At 41.2% G+C, this 27,026-nt stretch overlaps 2 protein-coding genes across 3 annotated transcripts in view; both read left to right on the top strand.

The window, feature by feature from the left end:
- The window catches only part of LOC139442648 (BTB/POZ domain-containing protein 7-like), a 33,809-nt gene extending 25,984 nt beyond the window's left edge, over positions 1-7,825 (top strand). The window contains exons 3-8 of the mRNA XM_071223505.1: positions 2,778-2,986; positions 3,394-3,469; positions 3,900-4,207; positions 5,044-5,218; positions 5,844-6,148; positions 6,680-7,825. Of these exons, the coding sequence (XP_071079606.1) occupies positions 2,778-2,986; positions 3,394-3,469; positions 3,900-4,207; positions 5,044-5,218; positions 5,844-6,148; positions 6,680-6,826 (1,220 nt within the window). The 3' untranslated portion in view covers positions 6,827-7,825. The remainder of the gene's footprint in view (positions 1-2,777; positions 2,987-3,393; positions 3,470-3,899; positions 4,208-5,043; positions 5,219-5,843; positions 6,149-6,679) is intronic.
- Positions 7,826-21,938: 14,113 nt separating this feature from the next.
- LOC139442932 (glutamate receptor 3-like) overlaps positions 21,939-27,026 on the top strand; it is a 31,101-nt gene continuing 26,013 nt past the window's right edge. The window contains exon 1 of one of the 2 annotated variants that reach the window (XM_071223854.1): positions 21,939-22,251. In XM_071223854.1, coding sequence (XP_071079955.1) covers positions 22,183-22,251 — 69 coding nt within the window. In that variant the 5' untranslated portion in view covers positions 21,939-22,182. The remainder of the gene's footprint in view (positions 22,252-27,026) is intronic. The other variant, XM_071223853.1, reaches the window with a different exon arrangement.

Genomic DNA, 27,026 nt, shown 5'->3' with positions numbered 1-27,026 from the left:
GTCATTCATTTCCATGTAACATGTACATGCCATATCTGTTCACCTGTTTACTGCAGAAGGATACGAGGCCTCTTTAACATGTTTAATCAGTAATCACATAAATTATTTTTATTGACCATGGTTAGCCACTTGGCATGCTTAGAGTGCAGTTTGCAAAATGAGCTGTCATTTGTTATGTTGTTTGAAAACACTGTGTAGCCAAAAATGCATAATGGTTAACATTAACTGATTAATATTAATCTTTATGTCATGATTGTATTTCAACAATGTTTAGTCCCCTATATGACATGATATCATGGTTTCACCATACTGATGCCAACTGACATCCCTTTGCACTGTGACTTACATTCCTTTGCACTGTGACTGACATTCCTTTGCACTGTGACTGACATTCCTTTGCACCGTGACTGACATTCCTTTGTAGTTTTTCTTTGCATCTTGTCACAGACATTCGTTTTCTTCTTGTCACTGACATTCGTTTGCTTCTTGTCACTGACATTCGTTTGCTTCTTGTCACTGACATTCGTTTGCTTCTTGTCACTGACATTCGTTTGCTTCTTGTCACTGACATTCGTTTGCTTCTTGTCACTGACATTCGTTTGCTTCTTGTCACTGACATTCGTTTGCTTCTTGTCACTGACATTCGTTTGCTTCTTGTCACAGACATTCGTTTGCTTCTTGTCACTGACATTCGTTTGCTTCTTGTCACAGACATTCGTTTGCTTCTTGTCACTGACATTCGTTTGCTTCTTGTCACTGACATTCCTTTACACTGTGACTGACATTCCTTTGTAGGTTTTGACTGACATTCCTTTACACTGTGACTGACATTCCTTTGTAGGTTTTGACTGACATTCCTTTGCACCTTGTCACTGACATTCCTTTCCACATTGACTGACATTCCTTTACAATGTGACTGACATTCCTTTTGCACTGTGTGACTAACATTCCTTTGTAGTTTTTGACCGACATTCCTTTGTAGTTTTTGACCGACATTCCTTTGTAGTTTTTGGACGACATTCCTTTTGCACCTTGTGGCTAACATTCGTTTCGCATTGTGACTGACATTCCTTTGCACTGTGTGACTGACATTCCTTTGTAGTTTTTGTCTGACTTCCCGTTGCATCTTGTGACTGACATCCCTTTGCACTGTGACCGACATCCCTTTGTAGTTTTTGACCGACATTCCTTTGCATCTTGTGAGAGACATTCCTTTGCACTGTGACTGACATCCCTTTGCACTGTGACTGACATTCCTTTGTAGTTTTTGTCCGACATTCCTTTGTAGTTTTTGTCTGACTTCCTGTTGCATCTTGTGACTGACATCCCTTTGCACTGTGACCGACATTCCTTTGTAGTTTTTGACCAACATTCCTTTGTAGTTTTTGACCGACATTCCTTTGCATCTTGTGAGAGACATTCCTTTACACTGTGATTGACATTCCTTTGTAGTTTTTGACCGACATTCCTTTGCATCTTGTGAGAGACATTCCTTTGCACTGTGACTGACATTCCTTTACACTGTGATTGACATTCCTTTGTAGTTTTTGCCAACATTCCTTTGCACTGTGACTGAAATTCCTTTGCACTGTGTGACTGACATTCCTTTGCATCTTGTGAGAGACATTCCTTTGCACTGTGACTGACATTCCTTTACACTGTGATTGACATTCCTTTGTAGTTTTTGCCAACATTCCTTTGCACTGTTACCGACATTCCTTTGCACTGTGACTGACATTCCTTTGCACTGTGATCGACATTCCTTTGCACTGTGACCGACATTCCTTTGCACTGTGACTGACATTCCTTTACACTGTGATTGACATTCCTTTGTAGTTTTTGCCAACATTCCTTTGCACTGTGACCAACATTTCTTTGCACTGTGACTGACATTCCTTTGCACTGTGACCTACATTCCTTTGCACTGTGACTGACATTTCTTTACACTGTGATTGACATTCCTTTGTAGTTTTTGACCGACATTCCTTTGCACCGTGTGACTGACATTCCTTTGCACTGTGACTGACATTCCTTTGCACCGTGACTGACATTCCTTTGCACTGTGACTGACATTCCTTTGCACTGTGACCGACATTCCTTTGCACCGTGACTGACATTCCTTTGCACTGTGACTGACATCCCTTTGCATCGTGTGACTGACATTCCTTTGCACTGTGACTGACATTCCTTTGCACTGTGACCGACATTCCTTTGCACCGTGACTGACATTCCTTTGCACTGTGACTGACATTCCTTTGCACTGTGACTGACATTCCTTTGCATTGTGACTGACATTCCTTTGCACCATGTAACTGACATTCCTTTGCACTGTGACTGACATTCCTTTGCACTGTGACCGACATTCCTTTGCACTGTGACTGACATTCCTTTGCACCATGACTGACATTCCTTTGCACTGTGACTGACATTCCTTTGCACTGTGACCGACATTCGTTGCATCATGACTGACATTCCTTTGCACTGTGACCGACATTCCTTTGCATCATGACTGACATTCCTTTGCACCATGACTGACATTCCTTTGCACTGTGACTGACATTCCTTTGCACTGTGACTGACATTCCTTTGCACCATGTAACTGACATTCCTTTGCACTGTGACTGACATTCCTTTGCACTGTGACCGACATTCCTTTGCACCATGACTGACATTCCTTTGCACTGTGACTGACATTCCTTTGCACTGTGACTGACATTCCTTTGCACTGTGACCGACATTCTTTGCATCATGTGACTGACATTCCTTGTCATTGGCAGGTTGTGAGGACATCATCGTGGACAGCCTGTCACTAGACAACCTGACGGCAGTGTTGAACTGGAGTTCGGAGCCCCACGGGTCGCGCTGGGTCCACCGCCAAGCCATGCACTTCCTGACAGAGGAGTTCCTGCAGTTGGCCCACTCCCCGGGCCTGGTGGACCTCAACAAGGAGTACCTCCTGGAGGCCCTGCGCTCCGACTTCCTACAGGTAATGTTGTGTACAGCTATCCCACAGCTCTGATGCAAGACTAGTCCAAAGGTGGGATTCCAGCTTAGAATTAGACGCTAGAAACCTTTGCTAGTCGTACAAAGCGACTTCATTGATCAGTGGTCAGACTTGGTGACTTGGTTGATTTTGTGTCATACTTTGATGACATGGATCGTTGCTCATAATTTAACTGGATTGTCTGTTTTGGTATTAAGCTGAAATGTAGCTGGAATATTTTCAAGTGCATAGACTTCATCACATGACAAAACCATCTCCTGTGGTGTGACCAGGCCATTGTTCACTTTATTGAGCATCTAGTCTAGGCCAGTCTGTGAGGTACATGAGACTGGAGATAGCACTGGAATATGTGGATGTTCTGATTGTACTCATTGTTCTGGTGACTGCAGGTTGGGGAGCTGGATGTCCTGACGTCTGTGTTGAAGTGGGGAGAACATCAACTTGTTCGGCGGATTGAGGAAAGAGGTAGGCTGACATTTTATGCATCTAAAGATGCTCCAGAAATCATTGAAATACTGTATTAAAGAACAAGTTTCTCTCATTCAAAATATGTTTGCCAAATGCTGACACACTTACGAAAACTTCTAAGATATGTTAGAAAAGATAGAAATATGAACATTGTTTGTCAGGTTGGCACTCCAAGAAACAAATTAGATGATATCGAGTTCTCACACAATTATTAGCTATTATCTGTTATTATCATGGCTAATGCCTGTTACAGAACTTTGGAGGGAAATCTAAACTAGCATTTAACTTGCAAGTAACGAATATGCACATACATGTTTAACAAACCAATTTCAACAGCCCCTTGGAGTTTGTTGTGTGTAGGACTTCATGACAATGTCTTCAAACACTGTTATATGTACGTCATTCCCAATCTTTGTCCCTTTTCCAGAACCCAATCTCCTGAGTCACACAGCGCACAGTGTCACAAAGAAAGGTGTCAAGAAACGGGACTTAAATGATGTCGAGTTGAGAGACATTTTAGCAGAAATGCTGCCATTGGTCCGAATGGATCACGTGATACCTTATAACAATGACACTTTAAACAATGCTATCAAGCGTGGCCTTGTGAGCACCCCTCCTTCCCACATGATCGGGGATGAGTCAACAGGGCAGAGAATGTGTGCCTGGGTGCGGGGCAAGAACAATGGCGTGTTTGTCCGACCACGGTTATTTACTCCATACTATGAGGAGGCTAAGGTGAGTCCTAGGATGGACCAGCAGTTCTACTGTGTGCAGTTTATATCTCATTACAACTGGCAATTATTAAGTGTAAATAAATTGTTGTCTCCATTATCACCTTGCAATATACACCAGCTAGGGCTAGGACGATACACCAACTGTGCGATGTGATACGTATCACGATACCTTGCTCACGATCTGATACATATTGCGATACTTGCATGTGCACTTATCTGTGCGCTTATCTGTGCGCTTATCTGTGGTGCGTAAGCCATCTTTTTCATAGACAGGATTGCCAAATACCTGGCACACTAATGATTAACAGTTTGCAGTGTCGGGTAACGATGTTTCGTCCCACCACCAAGACTGAAGCAGTCTAGTACATTATGTTCAGCTCAGCTAATAATTGTCACTATGATAACAATAAAATCTCAAAAAGATGTTTTTGCAAGTAGACTCAATAGTGTCTTGCACAGGCTGCATTGGAGGGGTTGGGTTGGACGATGCTCAAGGGAGGTAATGCTAGTAGAGTCAAATACTTGTAATTTGTGACAAGTAGGTCATTTTAATTATTTCTTGCAGTATAATAGGTTTCAAAATTAGAATTTATTTTTCTTATAGTATTAGCACAGTAAGATTTTCATTCCTGGGTTTATAATACAATGCTAATAAGATAAATTATTTAAATAAATATAATTAGGTAACCATAATACAATGATAATTATTGGTTGGGCAAAGTTCATGGTGAACAATTACATGTTCTGTAATATATTTGATTAATCTGGGTATGTTTGTTTGAAGTTTCCTTGTGTATTTGTGGTAACACTTGGAGTAATGTGTCACTCTTGTTACAGTCCATCCTTGAGGAGCAGTTGTCTCAGGCCCATGAGCAGGATGCAGGCCGGGTTCGGATGCTCAACATCTCATCCATCCCCGACACACTTTACATGGTAGAAGACAGACACTATGCCATGCCCTATGCCCTGGCCCCTGCTTCTACTGTCGATATCATAGCAGGGACAATACCAGGTTAGTAACATGCCCTATGCTCTGGCCCCTGCTTCTACTGTCCATATCATAGCAGGGACTATACCAGGTTAGTAACATGCCCTATGCTCTGGCCCCTGCTTCTACTGTCCATATCATAGCAGGGACTATACCAGGTTAGTAACATGCCCTATGCTCTGGCCCCTGCTTCTTCTGTCGATATCATAGCAGGGACAATACCAGGTTAGTAACATGCCCTATGCTCTGGCCCCTGCTTCTACTGTCCATATCATAGCAGGGACTATACCAGGTTAGTAACATGCCCTATGCTCTGGCCCCTGCTTCTACTGTCCATATCATAGCAGGGACTATACCAGGTTAGTAACATGCCCTATGCTCTGGCCCCTGCTTCTACTGTCCATATCATAGCAGGGACTATACCAGGTTAGTAACATGCCCTATGCTCTGGCCCCTGCTTCTACTGTCGATATCATAGCAGGGACTATACCAGGTTAGTAACATGCCCTATGCCCTGGCCCCTGCTTCTACTGTTGATATCATCGCAGGGACTCGACCAGGTTAGTAACATGCCCTATGCTCTGGTTCCTCCCTTTTTGTGCTGGTCTGTACCTGAACGTAAGTCAAAACGTGTTTTCTATTTGTGCAGTGCCTGACCGAAATACATATGTGACGATGCTTCAACGCGAGGCAGAGCTACAGAGATCAAAAGTTGCTCAACGTGCGTACTCCCTGCCCTGTTCCGACAAGCGGGCGGTGAGCTTCCAGATACAACTGCGTGTGGTGCGGGAGTTTGGCATGCCCGACAGCACGACGGAGGTGATGACCAACAGTCAATACTACTACACAGAGGACACCCACTATGCCGAGAGGCGGTACATCGCATCCCCCACACGGCAGAAGCACAGTCCAGCAGTCTCTCTGTCTCCCCCTGGATCCTACAGCCCAGTAGAGGTAAGGGAGGCAACCCTGCTTGGACACACTTGTTGTTCCTATCAAATAACATAGTGAGGGATCATACGTTTTGTGGACAGCCATGTTTATCGTGATTACTCGCACTATTATTGGGGTGTAGCATCTCACAGACATTGTAAATACTCAGATAATTGCTTGTCTTTAAGAGAAAGTTGTCTTTTAGAAATGAATGAGGTGTTTTACAGTTTTTCATATAATTAGAGAGAAAACTATGACTGTTTCTTGGCATCTGAAAACCCATAACAGGTGGATAATGGTATTATTTTTTTCAATTTGAAAACTCGATTTAATTCTGTTTTGGTCCATTTTTGCAAGTTTGAAGTAATCAGTGATAATATTGTTGTGATGCCAATGGATGGTAGGAATGATATTTGATGAACATGTTTCATACACTTATACTGATAAGATATATATTGTGACGTTGGTAGCAGTGTTCTTTGAAAGTAATGAAAAGTCATCCTATGATCATTACTGTTATTTACATAGATATTTTCTCTTGTGTTTGTTCAGAATGAGGCCAGCAGTGACAGTGTTCTCAGTGACATGATGCCAGACATTGCCATGGCAACTTCCTCTATGAGTCAGATGCACATGCACGAAGACTTTGAGCTAGACATTGGTGATGGAGGCAGCCGGCATGGCACTCTGTACATCTGACAGAGTTGCTTCCCTTTCTGTAGGTGGTGGCCAACGCCTTAGTCACAGACGGACAGATCAACCAGAAGGGGAGTGCCCACACCAAATCATGATCTGTTAGGAAAGTCAACTTCATACGCGCTACAAGGCACTGATTGGATTATTAACAAAATGTGACAGTTACTGTGGTCACTTTGTTGCAATCTGCAGTGGGATGGAATTTCTGCAGATGATGGGTATCTTGCTAATGGAAGAACAACTGGAAGCGAACATTTTTGCCTAAGGATGCTGAACCAATGGATGCCATGGCTCAATATCAAGCACAGAAGAGTCCAATATTTCATGATTGATTTATGTGATTACAGGGGGTTTGTTTGGGGGATTTTTCTTCAAGGTTAACATGCCATTTCCAAATGTAGGTGTCTAGTGTGTCCTCGTCATCTCGCGACCCCTTTGGGTGAAATATTAGACATTTTAGAGAGCAACATTATCAAGATTTAGGTTAATTGAAGTCATAGTTAACATTGCATTGGCAATATGCGACAAGGGGATTTCCAAGACATGGAGTGTAAAATGCAATATTGTGAAAGCATGGGCATTAACAGAGTTTCTCGGTAGAAGCTAATGAAGGTGTGTTAAATCTGGTATAGTTTTTGTAAGGGATAATTGTAAGAAGATAAGATAAGTTGACATACTTTTGAAATGAAACCCGTATCAGAAATAAGTGCTAAATTTGTCTGTAGGCAAGATGAGGGCAGAACATCAACCTGTAATTGAGTATATCACATGGAAATGATGTGTGACCTTTAACCCCTTAAAATGTTTTACACCATTAAGTCATCTGATCGGTTCATGCATTTGACAAAGGTGAGGACATATTCATCCCACATTTGAGTCCGGCATACGTTTCAATTGGAGATTTAAAATGGCTTGTATGTTTTCATACAGAAATCCTTATTTGTTATTTATTTTATCTTACGTTTTTCACGAAAAAGAAAGCATTTTCAGTGTTGAAAAAATATGTGTTTCTTAAGTTACACAGACACCATGATGGTTTCTTTTGTTTTGATAATTGATGTTGTTGAGGGATTTTCTGCGGGAGAGCTTTATATTTCCATTTGTACATTGTGAATTGTGTAGGACTGTACAGCGATCAATTGTACATACACCACCACCCACCGAATGCTATGTTTCACATGTAGGAACATTCTGGCCTCAAGGCCTTTCGAAGTGCAATTGTATATGATGGAATGTTTGTATTTCTCAATGCAATAGGACACCTGATCGGATGTAATTATTTCTGAACAAACCAAGCGGCAGCAATGGTGTGTTGTCCACGATGTTCCTGTTGTAGCCACCAACATGAGTTGTGGCAGATACCGCGTAACCTTGCAATTATTGCCAACTTACCGCCTTCACTGTCAGACTGTTTCCACGACTATTTCATGAACACAATTGGAGTTGAATATTTTTCAATTTGAGCACAGTTTTTACACCGTTGCACCAATTTCAAGGATTCGAAATCCAAGTTTAGGATGATTATGATGAAAAGTGTCATGCCGATGATAAGGACTGTCAGCATTTCTTATACCTGGTGCCTTCTTTTAATATCAACCACATGTGCAAACTGAGACTTTGGGTCTGCAACCTTTGTGAGGTCCTACAACATTACGTTTGATGGTGTATATGGCAAATAACTAGAGCTTCTGTAACTTTAGAAACATGAATGTACTGTCAGCTAGAAATCCGCTTTCATTTGTAGATGCTGAGTATTGTATGAGTCGTATTGGAGATAGCTGGTGTCACTGTGACTTGGAATCAGATCTGGAGAATAATCAACGAGCGACAAGGAATTATTGATTATCTGTCCCAAGGGAATGGGAGGGTTATGTTCTTCATGTGGTGTGAGGCTTAACACAATTCATCTGAGAGGGACAGATAATTTGTAAATCCAAGTTTCCAGTAGGTTATTCTGTTTATTATCGGTTATCATGGTTAAGAAGAGACTGAAGGAAACTGTTTGAAATATTAACCCATGCAAAGAGACTTCACTGAAGTCAGCCTGTTGTGTTGATGGAGCAAGTCTCAGTTAACATAGATGATCAACAGGAGTCTGTCATCCTGTTGCCTCAGCCTTAGAGCAGCTTCTAAATTGCTAGCAGTCAGGAAGTTACTACTATTGATCCTTTATTCCTCATGGGTAATATATACTACTCCAAAGAAGTCCCAAGTACACTCAATTCTTTCATGTTTCTATAGAAAATGATTTTGTGTAGTCCAGATCTGCGGGCTTTCACCACGGTCTATTATTGATTAGAACTAGGGAAATATCTTTGCATTTTGTCATGTTTGTGGTAACAAAAATATTTTTTCATAATTTTCGTCAATGATCATCAAAAGTTATTGAAATGCAAAAACCATGCCATTTTGTAATATTCTTATCAAAGAATCACCATGGTAACAAAATAATAAGATTGTATTAATTTCCATCATATGAGTTAAACATGCTAAATTATGTATGCATCATACATCATGAACATGTCATATGTAAAACACTTAATTAACAATTCTGCATCGCAGCTGTTTGGATGCACTGGCAGCGATAATTCTAGGGTGGTGCCTTGTGCTTTTAGCCCCTGGATTTGAAAAAAAGGGCCACATTTTCAAATACAATGGGACATTTTAACTTTGTGCTGTATGGGCGTACATCAGGAAAATTTGAAATTTTCAAATAAAGGGCCCATGTCAGAAAATATCTAGAGTGAACTCTGTGTCATGACAGATCAGCTATGGTAATATGAAAGAGTTGTGTGTTCTTTTACGTCTTTGGAGTAGTGTACATGTTGAGTTCTTGTATCAATGAAATGTATGTAGTTGATATCTGTCTGTTATGCTTTGACCAACCTTTGATGTGCATGCTTCAGCTGTGCTTGTTCAAGAAATCAAGAACGGATCCAGATGTATGCCAATTATGTTTGAGATTGCTTGGCATGACTAGTGGGCCATGCCTCAATTCTTGAGATGAAAGACAAATCATTTGATGTCAGAGAGATTTATTTGCTTTGAAATATCAGATATTTACAGCTTAGAGAGAAAAAACATTTCATTTGATCATACTAATTGAAATTTGGAGTTAAACAACAACTAGTTTTCAGTTTTTTTAGTAATAGTATGTTTGTGGCATTCAAGTCAAAGGTTGATCTTAAGCTTTAAATCTTATGAAATAGTTAATAAGTGAAAAATTACCTGAAGCCCCATACAAATTATTATTTGTCACCTGTATCACTACCACTTTTTTAAGGAAGAAAACCAACTATTGATGTTCTTTCCAGGAAGACATTATAATGTTCATCTATAAAAATCTCTAAAATGGAGGAGCAGACTAAGCCTTCTGGTAATGTAAAATCTAAAATTATTCCATCATTTGATGTGATAATATCATATGCTAAGAGAAAATGTTTCAATTTAATAACCCAAATAATTTTGTCTTTTTGAAAATTTCTGAGAAGAAAGAATGACAACTTCTGTATATTCACTTAAAAGAGATAAATCCTAAATAACAAAATATTGTTTGTGGCCTGAGAATTTTTTCACCTGTTTTAAATCAGTCTTTGACTACCATTGTACCTTCAGATACTCAAAGGGTACCTGTGCTTTTGGGGCATATAGTTAGTTGACAATCTGTATTCCTTAATGTATGACAGTAGTAATGTGACAGACGGAACATTTTGGCTGATGACAAGCCTCCATGTTGATATGTAAATGTTTGTGTGTGTGATATCATCTGAAGATGGAAGATCCCAAGACGGTAACAATACCTAGTATTGATATGATGTAATTATATTCCTCCATATTTATCCATTTGAAGACACGTTTCCTGTATTTCCATGAGTTGATGTATTTACAGTGTCTAACACTCTGTCAATGTTAGCTGCTGCTGCTGCTGCTGCTGCTGCTGCTGTGTGTCATGGCTGTAGGTGATCAGGGTGTAGGCTTCAACAGCACGTGGTCTCACTGTCTTCACGGCCATGCACAACCCCCCTGTCTCTACCATCATGAAAACCACATGCTATATCTAGCCACATCGCCTTCACTACAACCACATGCTATATCGAGCCACATCACCTGCACTACAACTACATGCTATATCGAGCCACATCGCCTTCACTACAACCACATGCTATATCGAGCCACATCACCTGCACTACAACCACATGCTATATCGAGCCACATCACCTGCACTACAACCACATGCTATATCGAGCCACATCACCTGCACTACAACCACATGCTATATCGAGCCACATCACCTGCACTACAACCACATGCTATATCGAGCCACATCACCTGCACTACAACCACATGCTATATCGAGCAACATCACCTGCACTAGAACCACATGCTATATCGATCCACATCACCTGGGTGCCATTGTACAAGACAACCTTAGTGGTACGATGATCGTAAGTCTATGTTAAGTATAGGAGTTGCGATCACCTTAGCGCTAAGATCCCTTTGTACAACGGCACCCTGCACTACAAGTACTTGCTATATATAGCCACATCACCTGCACCACAACCACATGCAAGGGTCTTCAGAGTCTTCAGTCAGTAGTTTGGCCTTGTTGCCATAGTACTAATACCATTGATAGATGATAGTGGGTGATCTGATAAGAGGTTGCTGTACTAGACGTGTAGGGATTTAACAGTATTGACTCTGATGTTAAGTATGGCATAACTGTCATTGATGCCCTGTCTTCCAAATCTTCTGACTTCTGAGATTATTGGGGCAAGCCAGAAACTTATGATTGTGGGTTCGAATCCTGATTCGTCCTGATTATGTTTCTAGGTTTGTCAGCACCATACCCATGCTCGTGGGTTTCACCGAAGTGGTAAACATCTAAGACTTGCATCACTTTGGGCTTTCCTCCCACATCATGCTGTGATATAACTGGAATACTGTTAAAAGCAGAGTAAAACCCAACTCACTCAGTCAGTCACTCACTCACTCACTCTGAGATTATTGGAGTACCTTCAACACAATACAAGTGTAACCAATATGTTCAACACTTAACATTCACACTACAGAATGTACTCAGTACCAAGTCGGGCATGGGGTAGCCTAGTGGTTAAAGCGTTCGCTCGTCATGCCGAAGACCTGGGTTAGATTCCCCAGATGGGTACACTGTGTGAAGCCCATTTCTGGTGATATTGCTGGAACACTGCAAAAAGAGCTGTAAAACCATACCCTCACACACTCATTACCAAGTCAACACATGTACCATTACTGATCACCCTTCTATCTCCATGGCCAGATGATGATGAAGAAAGGACGACACCAACTACCTGGTTCTCCATCACCCCCTGTACATATGTTGAGCCTATACCCTGATCCAGCTCCCACTGAGTGGATGTCGAGTGGACTGCTGCAGTGTATATAGTACCTAGTGTGTAGCAGTCCCTTGTGTGCGAGGGCCCAGCTGATCACAAGTCCCCCAACCAAAGTTATGTCAGCTGCCAAAATACATTATTAGATACATCTGACCAAAGATAATTACATGTTAATGTCAAGTGAACTTCATGATGTAGTTTAACATATTGCTGTTGCTATCTGTCGTAACCAGGTCCTTCCACTTAGAAATCTTAGTGCTGAGACTAGCATCCTTTGACAGAGTTGCTACAGTAACACTATGATGCCTTTGTCAAGGTCTCGTGCTCTTGTGTATCAGTCTGGGCCATTACGTGTATGTAGAAAGACAAACTGATGGTTGTATTACCGTCATACTGATGTACCCTCAACATGAACAAATTGTACATAGCTGTTTTCCAGGGGATGGTATGGGATTTGGACACAAGGATACTAATTGGGCACATGAAGGTCTGAATCTTGCACTTCTGTTATAAGGAAAGACAGAACCCTGCCTGGACAATGTTGTAATGCTGGGTTGAATTTTAAGTTAATTTGACAGTATTATTTGCTTTTGTCGTAAACCAATAGAGTTAATTATTATCCCATTTTTGTATTGGGTTACGTTGTATGTCACGTCAGTTGAAGAAGAGGTTTTTGCAGAGGTTCTGTTCACAAATCTTTTGATCACTTTTACTTTGTCATTTTAAGCTTACATTGGGTTTTTGTCTGCTGTCTATCTGTATTCCCCTCCATACATGAGGATTGCTCGTCAGTATGTTTTCTCTCTACAAACCTGGGCATATCAATATCATTATTTAAGAAAGTCAATATGACCAGTGCCACAAGTATTTAATTTTGGTTAGATAAACATTTTTCATGCTGGACTTTTTCTTAACCCTTTGAAAAGTTGTTTTGTTGTTATCAGGTGCCTTGTCAATAATGATGAAAGATATCATGTTGGAAAAGAGCAAGTCTGGTCAGCTTCATGTTGTTACAACACATACAGATTCAAACAGAAAAGATCTGATTTGTGTTTGCGATCCATGCTTTTAGAACTAACAATACAGATCATGATATTAAAACATTTGAAAGCCAGAACAGGATTTACTCTTTCCAGGGGGAATTTTCCCATTGAAGTTGACCTTCTGTACCAATGGTTCTCTGGTTTCAATAGAATCGGAAGTAAGGTTACGGCTTAAGCTGTAAATCAAGCCTAATCATGTATTCGCATAGTTCCTTGGTGTTTAACTCCTATATTGCCCCCTGCCTATGTGATTACATAGTGAGGACAAAATCTCTATTATGCAATGACTTGTGTGTGGTAAGTGTGCGTGTGTGTGTTAGGTGGTGTATGCCCGATGGAGGATATCAGAGAGCAGATTAGGTTAACTGTTTCAACCCTGCAATGTCGGCTTTTGCTTTCAGAGCATTATGAAGGAATAATTTTCACAAGATGTCAAATGAACTCATTTTTTGCCAACCAGAAATGTGTTGCTTCCCATTTTGTTCACCCAATCTGTAATATTTGAGATATCACCAGTCATTGTCCATAAGCATTATCATTGTGTCCGGACATGGTGGGTTCAGTCTGTTGTACCATGTAGGGGTGTCAGGATATTGTAGAAGTAAGTGTTTGGTGCAGGAAGAGTCCATTTCACTTGTTAACAATGCATCCATGTATGACTGTGCTCTTGCTGTTGTATGTCTATGGAGAAGCTTTCCTGGATCTGGCTGGGTTGACCATACAGACAATTCCCGTCACACTGAAATTATTGTAGCGTATGAAACAGGAATGATTACCAGATATTTCACAATCCTGTTCATATGGTGAACATACTGTAGAATTGTTAATTTGACCTCTATTACCTTCGTTTGTCAGCTCCATATCCATGCTCATGGGATTCACCAGTGTGGTAATCATCCAAGATCTGCATCACTTTGGGATTTCCATCCACATCATTATATAACTGAAATATTGTTCAAATCAATGTTAAACCCAAATCACTCACTCATTACCTGGGAATATCATGTTAGTCCAATCATGGTCGTGGAAGAATCCTTACTGACATTCAGCTCGGCTCATGATTTGGATAACTTGGCATATAAAACTATCTCCATTTTGTATGATAATTCCATTGTACAGAACCATAGGAATAGGCCTGTATGATGGTCTCAGTTCATAGGCAGACATGCAAAATTCTCCCATTCTGTGACCGGAATATCCATATGGATCAACTCCAGTTTCATCCAGGATGTCATAAGCTGACTGAACAGAGTGGTATCATATTATATAGTCCAATGCAGTATAAATAACATATATGGTGTATAAATATTGTCCAATGCAATCTCTCTGCCAAACTCTGCCTTGACCAGTTGCGATGTTGTGTGTATCTCTATGTGTATGGCTGGATGTGAGTGTCTGTAAACAATACAGTATGTAGCATTGTATCTGCAACTAAAACTACTAATTCCTACAGTAATATATTCAACTAAAACCAGATTAGACTTACAAAGTTATATTTTGTCATTTTATGTTCTCTACAAACAACTGAGACATTTTGAACAATATTGACACAGGATCAGCCCCTCCCCTTTTCTATATAGTGGTTTAGATAGCTACCTATTCATTGAACTATTGGCATGGGTAAATGTGTTTTATCTCTCAGTTTTTTTAAAGAACAAAGCCTATAACTTACTGTTCAGTCTGTCAAAACCACTAGCCTGCTGCCCAAGTCTTCATATAGGGCAAGGAAATAGCTGATATATGCCATATATAAAGTAGTCAGTAGATGAGATTTTCTCTTTTGTACAGATTGAAGTTAAAAACACTAATTGGGTAATTTTTCCATGTTTTTTTTATAATTTAACCATAGAATAAATGTTGACCCACGAGTTGAATTTTCCATAACAATGATAAGTTGATTTTTTTCTGATTGATTCTTTGCTGTTCGAAATGCCTCAGTAGTTTGAATAGCTGTATACTGTATGGCCTACCTACTGATCTAGCACTGTTGCGGTAGCCTGATGACACGTGACAGTCATGTGACCACAACACGATTTGTACAGACACGGTCAGACTTTGTGTGTATGTGTGATATTTTTGTACATTTAAGTTAATAAATTTGAAGGCACATTAAGATAACTCCTATTTGTTGTTTGTTGCAGCTGTTAGCCTCAGTGATAACCTCAGAATAATTAATTGAAAATTTTACACTATTTTCCACTCAACTGTTAAGTCCACCCATCACTGAAATACTTGCAGACAGGAAACGTAAGGTAATTTTGGTTTGCGACAAAAATTTGGAAACTTTCAGCTATGTTTTATTGTTCCCAAAGCAAGTTGGAAATGGAAAATCAAAATCAGCATAGAAAAATTCCTTTGCATAGAAAGTCACAATACGGCTGAAATATTGCCGATGTGATTATTAATATTAACTCACTTACTCACCTTTGTACTAAAAAGTCTTGGTAGTCGCGTCTTTGATTCCCGAAGTGCTTTCAGAGGTGACGAATCATTCGTAAAATCTCCCCGGTGGACCTTTTTGTCTTAGGTGAAGCCGATTTCATTCTCATTTAAGTCGGATCTTTTATACTCTTTGAAGTCTTCTTCCATAAAATGTATGCTATGCATTCACTCTGGACACCCTAACTTCCGTTCTAGTATGAGTTGAGTTAAACTCAAGGGTTAGAAAAGGTCCCTCGTGACCGATGTTTGTCGTAACTGCAGAGTGAACGATCGCATGGTCAGGCTGAGAGACATGGTTGACTGTGTGTCAATGTACAACGACAGCGTGAAACATTGATGAAAATATCGATCACATGTTTGTCTGGTCCAGACTCAATTATATAAAAACCGCCGTCATGTAACTGGGACATTGCTGACTGGTGTTACAGAACAAATGTATGGAATAGAAGCTGGACCAAACAAACCAGGTGTTCTTATTCTGACTGACCACCCACGCGCGTAGGATACGAATACACGCAATCTGCCCGGCTACACTTTAAAGAACCGCCTCCGTGGTCTAATGGTAGAGCGTCCGCCCGGAGAGCGGAAAGTCCGGGGTTCGATCCCCAGCCGCGTCATACCAAAAGACGTTAAAAGATGGTACTTGTTGTTACTATGTCTGGCGCTCGGCATAAAGGGGCTAAAATAAGGACTGGTCGGCTCGGAGTCAGTATACTGTGTCTGAGTGGGGTATTCATGTCAAACTGCGGCATGGTATCTCAGTGTGCTAGCACTATAAATCGGAATCAGTCCGGACTAGTACAAGCAGACACACACACACACATACACGTGCATGCACGTCGCTATATAAGTGCAATAATCTTGGACGCGACGTTAAACCCCATCTCACCTCACCTACACTTTAAAGATGGTATTTTTTACCCATCTTACTTAAGCTCCGCAGCCATTGTTACTATCCGATCCACTTTGAAGTCGGCTCTTACGACAGACATGGGCTACGTAAGATATAATCTACGTTGGCATGAAGAATCTATATAGGTTGCCATCCGTGCATTATGTGCATCAACCCACTTTCGCATATAGTTCAATATGGTCTGGGGCTTCTTTGGTATTTGTACCAAAACAGTGGGGCACGGGTGGCCCAGTCGTCTAAGGCGCCGCGATTCGCTGTGCAGAGTTGCGTCCCTTGGGTACGCTAGAAACCTATGATCGTGGTTTCGAATCCCAGTACGCCCCGATTATGTTTCTTGGTTTGTCAGCACCATACCCGGGCTCGTGGGTTAAACGATGTCTGAGACCTGCATCACTTCGAGTTTTCCTCCCACATTAAGCTGACACGCCTTGATATAACTGGAATACTGTTCAAAGCGACATTAAACATACCTCACTCACTCATTGCTACACATTCGTGGTAGTCCCTTCCAATATTTGAAGGAATGTTGCTAAAGCGACGTCGTATTATTTATACTGTAAAGTTCTAATAAATATAAAAGATTTTCATAAATTACGCTAACTCATATGTGTCCAAAACATGTCCTGCAATAACAGCCTACACCAATACACTTATACTCAATTTACAACACATCTTTTCACCTAAACCTCGTTGACTTGGTTGATGCATGTCATCGATCCCAATTGCGTGGATCGATGCTCATGATATTTATCACTGAATTGTCTGGTTCAGACTCGATTATTTACAGACCACCGTCATATAGCTGGGATATTGCTGAGTGCGGCGTTAAACAACAAAACAAACAAACCAATCTTTCCGCCTAATCACACCCAAAGTCGTTAGAGTGAGTGAGTGAGTATGGTTTTACGCCGTTTTTTTAGCAATATTCCAGCAATATCACGGCGGGGGTCACCAGAAATGGGCTTCACACATTGTACCCATGTCGGGAATCGAACCCGGGTCTTCGGCGTGACGAGCGAACGCTTTAACCACTAGGCTACCCGACCCCCCCAAAGTCGTTAGAAGCATGATCGCCGATCACCCATGACGAAACCGTTCATTGATTAGAATGCTTGAAATACTTTTGAAATTTTACTTGGTAAATTTGATAATATATTTTTGTTCACTTGTCCCTATCGTCTCTACATATCTGTACATATACTTGTAACACTATACCCGCTATTATGTCCCCTTGTTTATCTGTGTGCACGTGTGCGCTATCAATGTGATAGTGACACAGATTCCCGCCATTCCTGTGTTATCACGTGATAGAGCTTCCACGGGCAGCTGGTTTACATCCTCTGGAACACCTTGGCCTCTCCTTCTGTACCTTCTCACTTACTGTCGGCAGTAAGCGACTTACAGTGTGAGGCCGTGAATGTTACAATAGTCAACAAACTGCATCCTGACAACGGACAGATAATAGGGTTTGTAGACACAACGTTCTTCACTACAGAGGGAAGTAGTGCATACAAAACCTGGGAAGTATTGGCGATGACAGCATGTTGGGACCTGGAGAAACAGGTGTTTTTAGCTCGCCTGATCCAAAACGTCTACACACGTTTAGGCCTTGAGACTTCGTCAACATATCCCGTTTCCAACTTCTCCAGAATGTCCCGATATATTAAACATAATGTCTAATTTCCAACCCTTAAAAGTGATCACATTTTGTCATAAAAAATACTCGAGATTCAATATGGCCGCCAGTCCGCCATCTTTGATATTCGAAATAATCTTCTCGGTCGTAGTGAGAGTGAGTGAATAGAGTTTTACTGTACGCTCCTTTTAGCAATATTCCAGCCATATCGAATCTAAACCGGTTCTCTGGTGTACTATGCCAAAGATTTACCCATTACAGGCTATTCCACCACCTATTTCAATGTGGTGTCAAATGTCAACGGTATATTCATTTACTCATTATCATTTAGCAATATTCCAGGTATATCAAGGTGTCCTTTAACATTCGGCAAGCCAGTAATATGATGAACAACATCCCACGACGTCATGACGTCACGACGACACGCAATCTACCAAGTCACCGAGTCTGACCACCCGATTTAATTGGTCGTCTATAAAAGCATAAGTTACAAATCCGACAAATCCGAACCCGGAATCCCAACTTGGGCGATAATGGACAATATTTGAAAATAATCATAACGTAGGCGTTTCCCTGAACCAATTCCAACAGTGTTGACAAGAACAAATGCTTATTGCTTACATCGAGGTAAAAAGTGGAATAACGTTACCCAAAAATGCTGTTGCGGTAATTACTGCTTTTGCTTGTTTTACAGTCTACATACTGCTATGGAGTTGGGCCCGACAAGGGATACGTGTATTGTGTGAGAGCTAGTGCACGTAGACACGATGGTGATATAGCGCTGAGTTTGCGGTCAGTCTGCCATATGCACGACACAGGAATATAATCACAGCTGTTTACCAATCTTAGCTGCCAACATCATCTCATCAATATACCCACACGACGTGATTACACATTCAGTGTGTGGTAGCCTATGAGAAGAAGCGAGAGGTATTCAGAACGATTTAAAACAGCGTAAAAATCCCAGTGCCAAATGCAAAAATATTGCAATTATTTTTTTCTGAATGTCGCTTCGTTGGGATTTAGAAGTTCTCTACGTACTTATCTACGATGCTAAGACACACACACACACACACACACACACACACACACAGAGGAACTCCGAGACAGACTTTGTGCGAGGCGTCTGAAATCATCCAGGGAGCTCCAGTGTGGCTGATTGTTTGTCAGCGGTCGCCGGGGGCGCGTTCGTTGTTCATGCAATCTACCACCGGTTTGTTTAGTCCTGACATACATACTGCTACATACACCACCCCTACCCCACCCCACACCCCATCTTTTGATATGACTGAGATTCCGGGGTAGAATAGGTCTTCAGCAACCAATGCTTGCCGTAAAAGGTGACTATGCTTGTCGTAGAAGGCGACTAACGGGATCGGGTGGTCAGGCTCGCTGACTTGGTTGATGTATGTCATCGATCCCGATTGCGTGGATCGATGCTCATGATATCAATCACTGGATTGTCAGGTCCAGACTCGATTATTTCCCGACCACCGTCATATAGCTAGAATATTGCTGAGTGCGGCGTTAAACAACAAACCAACCAACCAACCAATGATATGACTGAGCTAGGGTCATCGTGAACCTATTGCTCCAACTGTCACCCAATGTACCATCCCTAGGAAGTATTCTCCAAGAGTAAGAATCCGACCGGAGCTATATATTTAGCTTACTCTCGATCTTGTCACCTCCCTATTTGTCAACAGTCACCATTTATTGCTACCTGAGTTAGTAATGTTCTAATAAGGCCTTTGACCACGAAGTTCCGTGCTAAAGTGGAGAGAGAGGAAATGTATATTTACATCTGTTCTGTTAGTCGGTATTCGGAATGAAACGGAATATTGTACAGCCGCGAGTAGGCATTGAAACTCCCATTCAATACCTCTCCCTGAGTAAAATATTCACTGACATTGGAAAACAAACTTAACGGACACATTCGACAAGCGTGAGGGAGTGAGTGATTTTGGGTTTTTCTTTTATCAGCATTCACGCAGCGAAAGTGAGTTTGGAAGCAAGTGAGTGAGTGAGTGAGTGAGTGAATATAATTTCTTATTTTAACGATATTCTAGCGGCGAAAGTGAGTTTGGAAGCGAGGAAGTGAGTAAGTGAGTGAGTATAAATTCTAATTTTAACAACATTCTAGCGGCGAATGACACCATGAATGAGTGTCACACATTTTACCCATAATTTATGAAAATCAAAACCAGAGTTACGGCGTTACTTACTATCCAATGCCATTCCTACCAATGAAAAACCTACCTGGCACAATGCAACGCCAACAGTCCCAAATGAATCAACAGTGACTGACGCTGATCACATTCAGCCCAACTGATGAAGTCACACTGATGCAAATTCTTTCTCTGGCAAACTGGCTCTGCACGCTATTTGTTGCAGCGAGTCCCAAGCCCTGGTACAGTGCGAGTACCATAAGATAACACATGCACCCAGATTGTCCTACCTGCTTCTGGAGCATGATTTAACTCTTTGCCTTCAACATATGTATATGTACCACTCAAAACCGGTTCCAAATACAAACAATTTGTGCATCTGACGGTTTAAAAGAAAGTATACTCTTTGAAAATTTGAGTTGACCGAGTTTTGAATTACAACGTTGCTAAATGTTACTAGGCTGAAAACAGTCGCGGAAACACTGCAAACCTAAGGTCCAAAACGCAACTGTGATACCAGTATAAAGTACAGTAAACTACGGTTATAACGAACACGCTTATAACGAACTGACCGATATAACGAACTTATTTTTGAGTCCCGGCCTTTCGTTGTATGTATGCTGTATATCTGTTTATAACGAACTACGGTTATAACGAACTAAATTTAGTGGTCCCTTTGAGTTCGTTATAACCGTAGTTACTGTATATCAACATCGAATAACCATTTCTTGTTTGTTTAATTTGTCACAATCCAACATGGCTCTATTGCCCGTCAGTTTGTGTTTTAATGCAGAACGTGCCCTATATATCCAGAATTCATTTCTGTCTGCAAGGGATGTATTCATGTGTATTCTCATTATAAGTGGACAGAAACTATACTATGCAATATGATCAGTTATAACTGAGACCCGTGAAGATCCGGTGTAGAATAGGTCTTCAGCAATCCATTCTTGTAAAAATGTGACTATGCTTGTCGTATATTGTAAGAGGCGACTAACGGGATCAGGTGGTCAGGCTCGCTGACTTGGTTGATGCATGTCATCGTATCCTAATTGCGTGGATCGTTGCTCATGATTTCAATCACTGGATTGTCAGGTCCAGACTCGATTATTTCCAGACCGTCGTCGTATAGCTAGAATATTGCTGAGTGCAGCGTTAAACAACAAACAAACAAACAAGTTATAACTGAAAAAAATATATATAACATTTGTTTAGTCTTATCGTTAGTCTGATTAATGTTTTCGTTTTCATTCTTCTCTTTGTAACCTATCCAAAATAGAGCGGAATGACAAATACGCATACTTTCAAATCCTTTTTATGTAGTTTTTGGTAGCGCTGATCGCTAATCGAAAAATTACTCCCAGTATTTTCAACCACAATTCTCCAACTGCCACTTGTTGATTGATACCATGACGGTTCTTGCAGTAATGGCCGATCAATAAAGTTGACAAACGACAATAGGCAGTTAGCAACGAGAATAGGAAGACGGGTCCACATTGGGGCCGAAGCAGACCGAGGCAGTGACCAACAGAGCCGAGCATTACCCTGACCAATTAATTGGTGGCACAGTTACGCGCGTTGACGCCGCTCGGAGTGCAAGTAGCAGACGATAACAGCAGACGTGAAGCTGCTTTAAAACGGGGGCGAGGAGCGCAGTAAATGGAGTGTAACTCTCTCCCCAGTAACAGGATCCCTACCAAATCTGGCTGATGGCACACAACCTGGTACACTAGTCGCTTCCCGATCTCCTCTCACTTGCACTTTGGTAACAATAGTTGAAGGAAAATGTTGAAGGGGATACAGTATGGATACAGTTTACTCTGGATTACCAGTGTCCTGTTGCCGGCCTGTGAGGTAAGTGGAATCAAGGAACACCATTGCGTAAACCCGTTGTAATATAACTCAGAAAAAAGCTGGCGTTGTGTTTACAGGAAGCAGAGATGTTCATGAACACAAATTGGACAGCCCTGTGCCCCCTGCCTCTGGCGTATTGAGTTGAAAGTCATATTTTATTGATTATAAATATTTTGAGTCCAAACACTGGTGTTTTTAGGGTATCGCTCGGGGAGTGATGGGTTTTACAGGACTCGTGTACTATACAATAGTGAAATTAATGGTTGTGTTGTTTCCAAGCTGTTGATGGGGGAATTAGTGCGCACCAAAGTAAATCATTCCTTTCCATCACTGTCGCTGTCGCCATAGTGTTGTAGCCTGGAGCCATCGACTAACCTGGTAGCTGGGATGTAATAGGAGATGAGGATGCAGGTGTAATGGATTTCTGGCGTCAGCGGTGCTGTGTCCTTGGTTTGATGTGCCCATCGCCGTTATACCATTGTCTTAGGAGTGATGCTAGACTAAAGCTTAGTCTGTAAGAATATATAATTGTGATAGAAACATACAACTCCATTTAAACTGGAAAGAACCCCTAGTGAGATGGGATATTCAGATCCTATGGTAAATCTAGACTTACTACATTTAGAGCTAAAGCATTACAGTAAGGTCTGGTGGAAGGGAACTGTGAGAAAGGCTACGGTGTTGCATGTTTTTTAATTATAAAATAATGTTATAGGGACAGAAGAATGATAAAAAAAGGAAATCCGTTAATTCGAAGTCATCTGGAAACGGAGACGATATCGAGTTACCTGTACATCCACACAAGCGGAGTGTCGATGTTAGAACGTACTGTTGAGGAAACTACCGGTATCATAAATGTGCAGTCTTTGTATGAACGAACTATGCAGTTGATAGACGGGTAAATGAGGTTTTATTGCAGTCAAACACTCACTTGAAGAACGCATAGGCACCATCATAGTGTCTCAAAGACCTTAGAGAATATATTAAAAAAGGAATCTATCTCAAGTCTAGAATGATTTGGCTGCTGAAATTAAGCCACGTTCTGTGCTCAATTTGAATTTTACTTTTATATTGTGGACATCTATTTTTAAATGAGATATTTTTAGTTTAGTTTTGGTACTGAATGTTAGCCTAATACCATAATGTGAACGTTAACTCCAGCCGAATGTATGTTTAAAAAGTGTCGTTTTCAAACTAAGCTCTACCTTCGATGTTTATACCGCTCCAATACAGATGGCAATTGTTGGACTGGAGATCGAGGATTGTGAGCAGAGAAGTTCGGCCAGATCAGCTCGGCTTCGCTATATAGCGATGTGTAACGTATGAGGCATTGAATGGCGCGCTAAACACGTCAACTACCACTGTTACAGATTCCTGGCATAGCCACTAAAAGGTCACCCCCCAGGGGTTCAATCAGATTTAGGCTACAGACGGGACCCCAAGGGGCGAGAGGGCTTTTGATGCTTGGCGGTCTCATATGTATATAATGACTTAGTCTTACCTCAGACCATTGCTTTTTTTAAAACTAGCGTACAGTCAAGTCCCGTTAATCCGACATTGTTGGTTGCAAATGATTATGTCGGATTAACGAGTATGTCGGATAAACGAAATTAGGCAGTATAAACGTTCGTGATCGAAAATTGGACAAGTACACGAGAGTTAACGATACGAACACGTATGAAAATGAAAAATGAAATATTCATATTGTTGTGTTACATTGTCAGCGGAATATGTTTTCTAATCATGCAACCACTAAAGTTTAACAGAAAACTACTGTTACGGACTGTGTGAATGATTCCAAATTGACTGATTTTAAAGCATAGTCTGGAACGGAAGTCGCTTATTGAAAACTTGTGCTACAATGCTTAAGAAAGCTGATTTCTTAGTGGCTAATGTCGACTTCCTGTTAGTAATTTCATTATTACCTAGACTGGGATAGTCTCTACTTCAAGAAACATGTATAAACACGAGTTTATACGTATCGATTTTCAAATTTCATTCAGTTTGTTCTCTGTGTATATTTTGGAATAGAGTAGCGCGTCCCTTTACCCAATTAATCAATGTAATGTTGGTTTTCCTCAAGAATATAGTATATAATACCGTTTTACACGGAAACTGACCAAGCCTCAATACCGTGGGGGAGACGAAGCCGCTGTAATCTATCACTCATACGAGGGGCGTTCAATAAGTTTTGCAACTTCAATATAAGATCAAGTCGCAGAATATCTTTTGCACTTTCATTTTTCAATATAATCTCCATTCGCCTCAATACATTATTCCATTTGTCCTTCCAGCTTTTAATACCACTTTTATGGAAAACCGCAGTTTGGCCCTCTAACCACGCCTCTGTGGAAGCCTTTAGGTCCTCGTCATCCTAGAAGCGTCTTCCACGTAGGGCAGATTTCATTTGCCGGAACAGGAAATAGTCACCGGGGGCTACGTCTGGGCTGGAGGGTGGGTGATTTAACTGTACAGCCTAGACTTAGCCCCCAGTGACTTATTGAACGCCCCTCGTAGGCCTTGGATAGAGTATGTGTGTGCGTTTTCCGTATTCAGCAGTATTCCAGCTATTCCGGCCAAGAAATAATCAAATCTGGCCCAAACAATCCAGTGATTGATATTGTGAACAACGATCCACGACGTCGGGGTACGATGACACGCCATCAACCAAGTGACTGTGCTGACCACCAGTGTGCTGACCACCAGATCTATTAACTAGCCTCTGACGACCGGTATAGGTTGAGGGGACCTTGGTTAGAAGTTATCGGATCAAGAGGGGTACTTATAAGTTGGTTAGTTAATTGGATCAAAGATGCAACAAGTCTTTGAAAAGAACCCCCAAACCCCCCATCAAAGGACTCGCTGGTGATGCTTTAAAGTCAGGAAATGAAAATGGCCTCGAACGACTTCCTTCGTAGGCAGAGTTACCGTGACCTTCCTCGGTAGTCAAACACAGCCACTATGACCTTCCTCGGTAGTCATACACAGACACTATGACCTTCCTCGGTAGTCACACACAGACACTATGACCTTCCTCGGTAGTCACACACATACACTATGACCTTCCTCGGCAGTCACACACAGACACTATGACCTCCCAGTGTATGTATACAGTAGGAATATACAGACACTATGACCTTCCACAGTGGGAATATACAGACAATATGACCTTCCACAGTGGGAATATACAGACACTATGACCTTCCACCGTAGGAATATACAGACACTATGACCCTCCACAGTAGGAATATACAGACACTATGACCCTTACCACATTAGCCGGTGAAACATACCTTGGACTTACGTCTGATCTGAAGGAACTAATTAGACGTTCTTGGAACATCTCTTTACTCAGGTCATCCTCTGGTGTTCAGGCCGGTCATGCTGCGGGAGGATTATTAAGCCTGTTTGTGAATGAACATTCCCCTCGTCGTTACCACAATCAAACACCACCATCTTGTGCACTTAGTGCCACTAATTATCTTGAGATATCGGAATTCCGCTGAATCCTTGCCATACTTTGTTCTTCCAAGATGTTCTAAAAACTTATTAAAACCGTGTTTCTAATAAGACCGTCTCCCCATGAAAGGGCGATAATGCTGGTTTTGCAGACCATTTCCAGTCGACGTCTGGATGTTGTAATTAGTGCCACACCTGAAACTGAGGCATTGCCCCTGTGCATCATAGGTCATAATTAACTGCTTAACTGATATGAATCATTCAATCAGACAAAACAGTTTTGGAACAAATTAAACCAAGCTTGCCAATGTACTCAAGTTGCCTCTAAATGAGTTTACTTCATAAGGAAAAAAACACTATCGACAAAACCCTTTCCATAGCAACACGCTATCTCTGCGAAAAGCCGAGCCGATTGTACGATTCCGACTGTATAAGGAGCATGTGTTTATGAATCACTGTCAAATCGTGATGGTACCAGGTGTTCGCGAAAAGTTGAGCGTATCCTGCCCCTAACCCGTCACAAACACATGCAAAGTCAATCAGTTGAAAAAAAACCACACGGAATATATGACATTGTACAAGTCAAAGTAGAGAATTGCATTGAACATCATTTGTGTCACTGATGCGTCCAGAGCTCCAGATAAGCTTTTGGTGTATTGGGTATGGGTATTTTATCCATGCATTTTAAAATCATTGGGTATCAGTAATTCTAACTGGGTATTCAAATTTCTGTTACCCACTAGTTTTTACACATGTGGGTATTTAAGTTTGGCAAGGTTGACGGAATGCCCGTTTATAATTACCAAATAAGTTGCTGATTTGCTAATCGAATACGCAGGGTTACTTCACAATATTTTCATGATACGCACAAGTTTTATTTTTGTAGCGTATCTGTAATGTTCGTTGCGTATTTGATATGCTTGGATATTATTTTACTGCGTATTTCTGCATTTCTGATGCGTATTTTACGCAGATACGCAGCTTATCTGGAGCTCTGTGCGTCAAATGTGGAAAACTTCAACACATGTCTACCATAAAACGTTTTGAAAGCTTTGCTGAGACCTTGAATGTTGTAACCCGATTCATTGCTGGTAATGTTGACTTGATGGTGCCTGAAAATAATAATGTGCTTCTTTGAATGTCATTTAGTCTTTGAAATTATAGTAAAAAACGTTGACATCGAAGCGTAGTGGATTCACATGACGAGAAGAACGTTTATTGGGGAGTAGCGATTTTTTCAACCACCCTTAATCTATGTCTCATCCCGCATGTCCATGCAGACTAAATGGCGGCCATTGTATCATAGTTCTCCTTGG

Source organism: Haliotis cracherodii, unplaced genomic scaffold (genome assembly GCF_022045235.1).
Source record: "Haliotis cracherodii isolate W230 unplaced genomic scaffold, xgHalCrac1.p SCAF_5, whole genome shotgun sequence".
NCBI lineage: Eukaryota > Metazoa > Mollusca > Gastropoda > Lepetellida > Haliotidae > Haliotis > Haliotis cracherodii.
This window is presented reverse-complemented; position numbering and strand designations above follow the sequence as displayed.